We start from the raw sequence: 11013 nt of genomic DNA on the forward strand, positions 1-11013 counted from the left end.
AGACATTTACTAATGTTTTCTGTAATAGCAGAAATAGCAGAACGATGAGGTTGTTTCTCAACAATAATTTGCTGTTAGAGGTATAGTGTGTTCCCATGCTCCAGGTGAGAGGTGAAGGTGGCTAGATTAGAGATAGACAGTGGGCGCAGTAAACAGTGGCTTCATAACAGATAGAGTTTGAAGGTTGAGTCAACTATACAAAGCATGTAGTAGGTACCAAATAAATGCTTAACAAGAATAAAAGTCATTCATTCATCCTATTGGTTTCATTTTATAGTTCCCAAACATAATAAATATATATCACTTATCTCATCAACTCCTAAAGCAAAAAGTCTTCGTGTGGCATTTTATTCTCTCTTGACTTCCCCCTGCTGCTGGGTGTCCCTCTGAGTCTTGCCTTGGTGAGGGTCCAGGGATCACCCAGGTGTCCTCACAGTGGCCATACTGACTCCAATCCCAAACCCACAGGAGGATTCTGGAGTACCATGAATGTCTATTTCCTCTTCCAATTCCGTCATTTACCATTGGAACCACGCTGGGCGGCAGTACTTGAGAAAAGGTTCCAAGAAAGGAGAGAGAAGTAGGTGAGGTACCTGGCTTGTGGCAAGAGTCTAACTCTCCCCCTTTCAGAATACCAGGTGAGGCCTTCCTGTCTCATGGTTGGTGGAAAAGAAGGTGAGGTCCTTTCTACCCAGAATAGAAATGAGTACCAGTGGCCAGATGTCTTCCAAGGCAATACAAGAAATGAGTTCAAAATGGAATGAGACAGAGTATCATTTTGTCACCCAGGCTGGAGGCACGATCTCGGCTCACTGCAAGTTCCGCCTCCTGGGTTCACGCCGTTCTCCTGCCTGAGCCTCCCAAGTAGCTGGGACTACAGTTGCCTGCCACCACGCCTGACTAATTTTTTGTAATTTTAGTAGAGATGGGGTTTCACCATGTTAGCCAAGATGGTCTCGATCTCCTGACCTCATGATCCGTCCGCCTCAACCTCCCCAAGTGCTGGGATTACAGGCAGTGAGCCACCGCGCCCGGCCGGAATGGTTTTATAAAGAGCATATGAGGGCAGTCATAGACAGAGACTGTTTATGTGTTCATTACATTGGGAACTGCCTCTATTTTCTGCCTGATTTAATATTATAAACCTTACCCCTTACACGCATTCATTCAACACATATTTGTTGAGTGCCTACGAGGAAGGTACAAGGATGAGTAAGACAGAATGTCTGCATTTGTGTGAAACCTACAGAACAATGGGAGAGATGGACAGAGAAGTAGTATAGTGCCAGGAAGAGGTTAATGCCAGGAAGTAAATGAGGCAGGGGAAAGGGAAAGAAAGCAAAGGACACAGAGGCTATTTCAGATTAGAAAAGCCTTCCCTGATGAGCCAGCATCTGAGGTGAGAGAAACAAAACAAACTATGTAAGCACATTCTAGGAACAGAGACAAGTTTGGAATATTTGAGAGATACTAGGCAGTCTTTGTGTCTACAGTCCAGAGAGCAAAGCTGAGGATAGAAGGAGATGAGATCAGAGATACGGGCAAACGTCAAATGGTGCAGCCTACCATTAGGAATCCGGAGTCCATTCTAATTGCATTAGGAAGCCAGCTGGTAAGTTTCAAGTAGGAAGTAACATGATTAGATTTATGTTTTGAAAACATCATTGTCCGGAAGGAGAACTGGTTGAGAGCAGGCTCTGCAGTTACACACACTAAAGAGAACGGGGGCTTTGGATTTAGAGGGGAAGCAGTGGAAATGGCAAGAAATAGTCTATTCATAATGTATTTTGAAGGTAGAGCTAGCAAGAATTGCTAATGCATCAGGAGTAGATTGTAAAGAATAGAGTAGTCAAGGATGAATCCTAGGTTTTAAGCTTCAGAGACTGAGTGAAGAGTGGGATCATATACTAAGTGGAAAGCGTGAAGGAGGAGCAGGTTGGCATGGGCAAAGTTGGTAAGGAAATGAAAAGTTCTGTATCAGATGTATTCAGTTTGAAATGCCTTTCAGAGACGGTGAGGGTGTCAATGGATCTAGAGCTTAAAGGAAAAGACCTATACTGGAGATATACATTTACAAGGCATCAGTACATAGATGGGTATTTATAACTATGTAACTAGACACGGTCTCCACCTTCAACGATTCAGATTAAAATAGGGTCGTTCATCTAAATACATCACAATAGGAACAACTCACCAGGAACAGAGGAGGGGACAGCAGTGCCAACTCACCTTTGGCACCAGCTGATGACTTTGCAATCCAAACGTTGCCCTCTCCATCCTCCTTCTTTCTGTTATAGGAAGCGAGAAAGAATTCTCTTTCATCTGTCCTTGAGTTACTGACTGGTGGCTGAATTCCATTCTGTGCTGGAGCAACTGGGGTCTTGAGATTGGTTGGATAAATCACATAGGACTCAGGGAACCATGTGCAGGACTCAGCCAGTTCAGGGCTTGTCTTGATTAGCCTGGCAGATGACAGAAGAGGGTCAGCCTCCCTTCTTAGTGTACTTTGTCACTCCCTTCAGAAACGCCACTGCTTTCCCCCAGAGATCTTCCAGGAGGCAAAGCGTGACTCAGTCTTCTAACACCTCTGTTTGCTCTTAGTCTCCCTGGACAAAGCTCAAATGCATTACTGGGGAGCACACAGCTGTTAGATGCAACTTTAAAGGCATACCCCAGTTAATTCAAAAGGCTTAATGTCCAACACTTTCGCTCTTTTTAAAATGCATCTCCAAGGAAGCTTCACTGGACATAATCCTGAGCCAATACCTTTTCAACACATATGTTGTTGAGCCAGACCCATACTAAAAAATGAAATGGGGAAGAGAGGAAAATTTAAGTAGCAAAAAGACTACCCTGGCCCAACTCTCTATAGGAGAAAAGGTTATGTAGGAATCTGAATTAGAAGACTTTTTAAAGCCCTTCTTTTCTTGCTTTTAGCTCAGGCTGGCTTCGGTGACAGAATAATAAAGGTATCTTTCTAACAGAACACAGGACACCAGTGGTCATAGTGAAATATACCTCCTGCTCCCCAAATACCATAACACCACAGAAGATAAAGTCAGGCAAGGCACTTAGCACACAGGGGCTTCCCACAGCATCTACTCTGCAATCAGACCTCTGGAGCTAGAGGCACTGGTATCACATTTCACAAATTAGGAACTGGGTCACAGAGAAGCAAATTTCCTAAGATCACAAAGGTAGTGAGGACCAGCCAGCATGCACCCCGAACTCCCAAGTCTTTCTTTCTTTTTTTTTTTTTTTAACAGCTCAAGCTACTACAAAACCCCCAAGTCTTAACTGGAAACCTGCTCTTGCTCCCCAGGAATCAGAGACAGGGAAGAACCTGCCCACAGACATCCACTGGCCTTCCCTGAGCTGTGCTCCCTCTTCTGTTTAGAACAGAACTGTTAATGCCAAGTCCATGTTAAGATTCACCTACAAAACCCAGTCTGTGAACGAATGGTGGAAATAATGACATTTTAGATAGGGATTAAAAATAAATTTATTTTAAAGCGAAAGGGAAAGAACTGAAAAGCTACTTGAACTTCAAGGAACAAAATCAACATATTTTTAACTCACTGAAAGTTCAACTCCGTATCTGCATTGTCCTATCCGGTGGGCAGTAGTCAGCCACATATGGCCACTGAGCATTTGAAATGTGGTCAATGTGACTCAGGAACTGAATTTAAAGCTTATTTTTTTTTTTATTCGAGACAGAGTCTCACTCTGTCGCCCAGGCTGGAGTGCAGTGGTACGATCCTGGCACACTGCAACCTCCACCTCCCGGGTTCAAGCAATTCTCCCACCTCAGCCTCCCAAGTAGCTGGGATTACAGGTGCCTGCCACCATGCCCAGCTAATATTTATATTTTTAATAGAGACAGGGCTTCACCATATTGGCCAAGCTGGTCTCAAACTCCTGACCTCAGGTAATCCACCTGCCTTGGTCTCCCAAAGCGCTGAGATTACAGGCATGAGCCACCATGCCAGGCCTAAAATTTAATTTGCCTTTAATTAAAAAATGGACACATTATAAAATATTTTTCCATTAAGCACAACTTTATTGATAGGGTGAGATAACACTTCACTTTATTGTTGCATTGCAGCATGCACGTCAGGGCCATGTGTCATTTCTAGTATCACACACAAACACATCGCTATTCTATTCAGGGACAATAGATTGATTCAGTTCTAGTGATTTATTTCTGTGCACTGATGAAACATTATGATATGTTTATTACACAGAGAGCATGAGTTACAGTGCTAGCTACGTACACCACAGTTGGTAATTTAGGTGAAACAGAATTTCTTCCTAGTTAAAAAAATATTTGGACAAAGTTTTAAATTTAAAACAAAGGCATACTACTGATGTGGAACTGAGTAGGGACGCTACTAGAACTATGACAGAAGCTAGAACTATGACAAGGACAGTAAGAGATTAAAAAAAAAAAAACTGAAAGGAGATATGCCACAGATTCACAAGAAATGGTGACTGCAATAGGCTGTGGTCAAAGTAGAATGAAAAAACGGTTGTGTAAAGGAGACTTTTTTAGCAAATACATAATAAACTTGGTAAGTATTTTCCTCTCAATGCTCAAAAAATTTAATGAAACTAGTGGCTGAAATCACAATAGCCAACATATTTTTAAGCAAATGTTTAACAGAGTCTGAGTTTATAATTCTGGGCAACTATAAAATGGCTTGGATTCTTACACAAAAAGAAAACCATTTTAGATGCAAATGTGGTTTTAAAAAAACTATTTTAAGGAAAAGACTTAAAAATATAATTTACAAAAAACGAACAATCTTCAGCTGAGTCACAATTGCCCACAGACTACAAAACCTTTCTAACAATCAGAGATTGACTCAAAATTTGAAAAATATTAAGTAATTTCTTTAGCTTTAGGTGAACTGTGTGACATAAAAGATGCTGTCCAATTAATACTTTGGATGTTTTGCCTCAAAGGATTTCCAAATATATGAAAAAATGCTGTCAAATTTCAGCTTAAAAAATATCAAACTCGGCGGGCATGGTGGCTCATGCCTGTAATCTCAGCACTTTGGGAGGCCGAGGTGGGCAGATCACGAAGTCAGGAGATCAAGACCATCCTGGTTAACACGGTGAAACCCTGTCTCTACTAAAAATACAAAAAATTAGCCAGGTGTGGTGGCAGTTGCCTGTAGTCCCAGCTACTCGGGATGCTGAGGCAAGAGAATTGCTTGAACCCGGGAGGTGGAGATTGCAGTGAGCCGAGATCGCGCCACTGCACTCCAGCCTGGGTGACAGAGAGAGACTCCATCTAAAACACACACACACACACATAAAACCTCATAGTATAGATATTTTAAAATCTTTTACGTCTGTCACAGAATTTTACCTACATGCAAAAAATTACTTTCTAACATGACAGATAGGACTTCAGCTAGGTTGTATTAAAATATGGATTTATGGCTAGGCGCAGTGGTTCACTCCTGTAACGCCAGCACTTTGGGAGGCCGAGGCAGGTGGATCACCTGAGGTCAGGAGTTCAAGACCAACCTGGCCAACATAGTAAAACCCCGTCTCTACTAAAAATACAAAAAACTAGCCGAGCGTGGTGGTGGGTGCCTGTAATCCCAGCTACTAGGGAGGCTGAGGCAGGAGAATCCCTTGAACTGGGAGGCGGAGGTTGTAGTGAGCTGAGATAGCACCACTGTACTCCAGCCTGGACGATAGAGTAAAACTCTATCTCCAAAAAAAAAAAAAAAAAAAGAGGATTTACTAAGATTTTAGTAGACTATTGTTTCCTTTACTACTTCATTTTATTGTATGACACATGTTGGAAACACCTGCTTCATGGCATTATGTGTTACATATTGAAAACATTTGTGTTAGGTTTGCTTTCTGTTTGTTTATCTGAGACAGGGTTTTGTTCTGTCGCCCAGGCTGGAGTGCAGCGGCACAATCTCAGCTCACTGCAAATGCTGCCTCCCCGGCTCAAGCGATTCTTGTGCCTCAGCCTCCCAAGTAGCTGGGACTACAGGCGCGCACCACCATGCCCAGCTAACTTTTTTTTGTATTTTTGGAAGAGACGGGGTTTCACCATGTTGGCCAGGCTGGTCTCAAACTCCTGACCTCAAATGATCCACCTGCCTTGGCTTCTCAAAGTGTTGGGATTACCGGCATGAGTCACCACGCCCGGCCTTGTGTCAGGTTTTCTGAAGCAGACTCTAAGTGTCATGGATACAGTTGTTAAAATGGTTCTGTATATACTAGATGATTCTCCAGTTCTGGAAGCAGAAGGTAATGAATTTAATGATACTGTGTTCTCTGCCAGTATTCACTGAGAGGGGGGTTTTTTAAAATATTTACTTTTCAACTCCAATTCAGATGTTCTTGAAAATAAAAGGAATGTTTGTCAAATCATTATTTTCACTCAGTAATTCACCATGTCAATAATCAAAATAAAAAATGACTGTCATTTGCATTTTCTTATCTATCTACATACTGCATATAAACAAGCTAAATTTAAAGCTCCAAGGAAGGGAAAAGAAGACCTTATTTACGATCCAGCCAGACAGGTGTGAGAATTTATGTTTCAACTTCATAATATAAGTTGATAATAATGATTTCACGTATTTTTATAACATGACTCAGTATGCAAAAAATGTTAATTGTTACAATTAGCATTAATGTTACAATTAGCATTATGAAAATTGGCTGCAAAAACTAAAAGTAATCTGAAGAACACTTTGTTGATATTGATAAATTTAGAGTTACTTTTCAATATATTCAATACATCTTTGAATTTGATATTTACAATATTGAACTAACACAAGAGTTGGTGAATTTACTTGGACATTATTTTGAAAATAAGCTTTTACTTCATAGTCAAATCAATTCCTCTAGAAAAGATGAACTGGTTTTGAAAATGTGCGTGCAATATTAAAGGAAATAGATCTCCTGGCATTCAAAGTTATTGAAAAACTTGTATGTACAACCTGAGTACATAAATCTACTTCTTCAACCACATATTTCTTATGTAATCTAAATTCAGATCAAAGCTTTCCAATGAATATTTACTGTTTGAATTAAGATATGCTACATATGTAAAATTCACATCAGATTTTGAAGACTCCAAATGAAAAAAAAGAACATAATAGCTTTTTATATTAATTACAAGTCAAAATAACATTTTGGATTTATTTAAATATAATAAATTATTAATTTAATTGCAGCTGCTTCTTTTCTTTTCTTTTTTTTTTTTTTTTTTTTGAGAAGGAGTCTCACTCTGTCTCCCACGCTGGAGTGCAGTGGCACCATCTCAGCTCACTGCAACCTCCACCTCCCAGGTTCAAGCGATTCTCCTGCCTCAGCCTCCCAAGCAGCTGGGATTACAGGTACCCACCACCATACCCAGCTAATTTTTTGTATTTTTAGTAGACATGGGGTTTTACCATGTTGGCCAGGCTGGTCTCGAACTCCTGACCTCAGGTGATCTGCCCGCCTCAGACTCCCAAAGCGCTGAGATTACAGGCGTGAGCCACCACGCCCGGCTTGCAGCCGTTTCTCTGCGCTTATTTTAATGTGGCTACTAGGCAGTTTATAATTACATATGTGGGTAGCATCCTATTTCTGTTGGACAGTGCTGGTCTGTAAGATGACCTTGATTTGGAAGCCCTCATTTCCTGCACAGAACCAAGACCAGGCTCTGCAGGAAGTCCTTTGCTTTTGTCCCATTTCCTCATGGGCCCATTTGGGAAGTAATCAGAAATGGAGATTTACTTACATCTATAAAACAGCAATGTTCAGGAGAGGAAAAGACAGCCTCTGATCTGCACCAGGAGAAGAAAAGCCCCTCAGGGTTTTAAGACTATGGCCTTGAGGCCTCAGTGAAATTTCTGAAACTCCCTGAAGTGACAGGAGGAAGGACTGGGCTGCACAGGGTCCTGCACTGAACCCCACCAAGGCTCTGGGAAGCCTCCTGAGGGTGCACAGTCACAATGGCCAGGGGTCCCATTTGTGCAGATTAAAACTGTCCTGGCTTAATAGGAGCTACTATAGCCATGGGCAACCCGGCTGTTCTCTCTGAGCTGCCATTTTGTCCTATATAATGAAGGAGACTTTCTTTCTAACTCTCTGGAGCCCTTTCAAGCCATACAAAATCATGGGAGAGAGACAAATGGATAAAGGGAACCATCATATCACGAACTACTACAAGCCCCTCACAGGACAACTGAGACAAAGATGGAAGCTGACGAGCATGATGCATAGGTCTGCATAGGTCATGTCACCATTACAAGGTGCTATCACGGATCACACTGCATGCCTCCGAGGGGCAACGAGCAGGTACTGTCACCACCATCCATCCCCATTTCACAGATGAGACACTGAGATTCTGATGCTTTCCAAGGTCACAGGTATTTATCACACTTGGTCACGACTCCAGCCCTAGACTCACTCTGCTTCACTATAACTGTGACATATGCAAATATGGAGACCATTATTTTTTTACAGCATCCTCTGCTTCCTACTTTGTCTTTAGGGGAAAAATCATAGCAGAAAAGGTTTAACAAATATTTAATAAGAATTTCTAAGTGAATAATCTGAACAAACAAGCATGTCCCATTTCTATTTCTGATTCCAGTGTAACAGTCATTTGCATTCTAAATATAAAACATGTCACAAAATGACTTTAGGAAGCCTCACACTCCTTCGGGAGTGGGATGAATCCTGATAAATCCATCATAGGGAGGAGTGGCTCCGTAAGTTACCAGGGCCAATGAGTGAACAAAAAGCAGAAATGTTCCTGTGAGCACCCAACCTACTAAAAATCTAGAGCCCAGAAAAAAATGTTAGTGGGAAAAGAGCATTTTGCATTGAGTCCTATCTCCCAGGACCTGGCTACACACACATGTTCACCAGCCATCATGGAAAGAATACTGGAGGCCCACGACAGCCCTGATTTTTAGTGGCCTGACCCAGTGTTTCCCTACTGAAATAACAATAGCAACGACAACTATACTAACAGCAATAATAGGGAGTGCTTTCACTTATACAGTATGAACAAGACAGGCACTCTTCAAGGCCCTTAGCTAAATTAGCTCAATTAATCCTCATAACAACCTAAGGTAGTTATTATTATTTCCCCATCTGACAGCCAAGAAAATTAAGGTAGTATCACATACTCATTATGCACCAGGCCACTGCGCTATATAAACTTTACATGCATCACCTTATTTAATTCTCATAATAGCCTTACGAGGGAGGCACTGAGGCTTAGAAGGATGAGAAGATCTGCCCAAGCTAGTGAGAGGAAGAGCTGGGGTGAAAACTTACACTTTTGACCCTGGATCTTAATCGTTGTCTAACACTGTCTCCTTCCACTTTCTGATACTGTGGTGATACCAAGCCATAATCCAGCTGCTCAGAGATGGCTAGTGGAGTGGATGTTCTTATACCCTGCCCAGATATCCTTTCTGAGGGACCCGCTGCAGCCATGAGAGATGCATGCTAAGGGCTATATATGTCCTTCTCCAGGGACCAGACCATGCCCAGAAATGCTTGCAAAGCTAAGCCCTCCATCTCCTCCCACAGCCGATGGCTGACTGATACTGGAGCACAGAGGCCTGGTCCTTGCTCAAAATGTGACGACTCTGAGGTGCCATTCACTCCGGTGCTCCTTGGAGTCAGGAGAGGAAAGACTTTGGCTAAAACCACCTCTTTACTCGGTTCTCCCCGTGCCCTGCCCTGTCCTTGCTTCCCGATGGGTATCTCTTAAGAACCCTACCCCAGGAAAATTACTTACACAGGAGACCCTGAGTCAGGCTCTGCTTCTAGGAGCCTCGCCTCAGAGACAGACAGGCTTTATCAAGCACCACGTTTTGGACTGCAACCAAAGCAGCTTAGAGGACGCTTCTGAACTGATATTTGTTGGCTTTTAAAATAAAAGCATGTTTGTCCTTGAAACAACCCCACATTTTTGCCTCAGTGCTTCATTTAGGTAAAACATGGAAAACAGCAGTCTTAACACTTACTTCACTAAAGAAGCTTTGCGACACAGTTTGTCAGCGCCCCTGTAGTAATTCACCAACTGTACCAGCCCGGGCTCGTGACCTAGGAAGGAAAGAGGAGGCTCAGAAGGGACACAGGACAGGTGGGGAATGACAGTGCCAGCAGCAGCAAGCAGGAGAGAGGACAGCTGTGTCACGCCCAGCTTTTCTCTCTCTCATCTCAGGATTGGCTGTTATAAAATGGAAAATGGAACAATTTTGTTTCTCTGTCCCCAGGGACCCTCTTTCTCTCCGTATCCCGCTGGCAACCTTCGGTCTCCCCACAATGGATATTATAATATCAACCTCGTAGGCTTGCCAAGGCTGCTGCTACCTTTGTTTGTATTTTCTTATTAGGGTAGAGGGTATTGAAGGTATTTTTCATTTCACCTCTCCCTGACTGCACACTGCATTCCCCTCCAGGCTTAACACATACAGACTTGTCACTCTGTACAGTAAGGCTTCTTTAACAGTCATGCTTTCCACATCCGTAACCTGGTTTTCTACACCAAGGAAGGAAGGAGAACCAGAATGATGCTGGTTTCAAGCAAGTGTATCTCTGCAAGCTTCTAGGAGGTGAAGGAAGGTAGTGGAAAGGCCATGTGTATAAGATCAGAAGCCCTGAGAGCTTTCTTCTGTGCCTCATTCCACAGGGAAACTAATTTTCAACAGCTCTTATTACCTGTGGCCTTTTTTATAAAATTAGAGCAGAAAGGATACAAAGAAAAACAAATTTTTATTAAAAATAAAAAGTGTTTTCAGCCGGGCACTGAGGCACATGCCTGTAATCCTGGCACTCTGGGAGGCTGAGGCGGGTGAATCACCTGAGATCAGGAGTTCAAGACTAGCTTGGCCAACATGGCAAAACCCCGTCTCTACTAAAACCACAAAAACTAGCTGGGCATGGTGGAGCACACCTGTATTTCTAGCTACTTGGGAGGCTGAGGCATGAGAATCACTTGAACCTGGGAGGCAGAGGTTG

General features: G+C 42.5%; 1 protein-coding gene across 1 annotated transcript in view; it reads right to left on the bottom strand.

The window, feature by feature from the left end:
* TTL (tubulin tyrosine ligase) overlaps positions 1 to 11013 on the bottom strand; it is a 56625-nt gene that overhangs the window by 36493 nt on the left and 9119 nt on the right. The window contains exons 2-3 of the mRNA XM_011968031.1: positions 10017 to 10095; positions 2230 to 2462 (exon numbers count right to left, since the gene is read on the bottom strand). Coding sequence (XP_011823421.1) covers positions 2230 to 2462; positions 10017 to 10095 — 312 coding nt within the window. The remainder of the gene's footprint in view (positions 1 to 2229; positions 2463 to 10016; positions 10096 to 11013) is intronic.

The sequence above is a fragment of the Mandrillus leucophaeus genome, unplaced genomic scaffold, assembly GCF_000951045.1.
Source record: "Mandrillus leucophaeus isolate KB7577 unplaced genomic scaffold, Mleu.le_1.0 Scaffold822, whole genome shotgun sequence".
Classification (NCBI taxonomy): Eukaryota; Metazoa; Chordata; class Mammalia; order Primates; family Cercopithecidae; genus Mandrillus; species Mandrillus leucophaeus.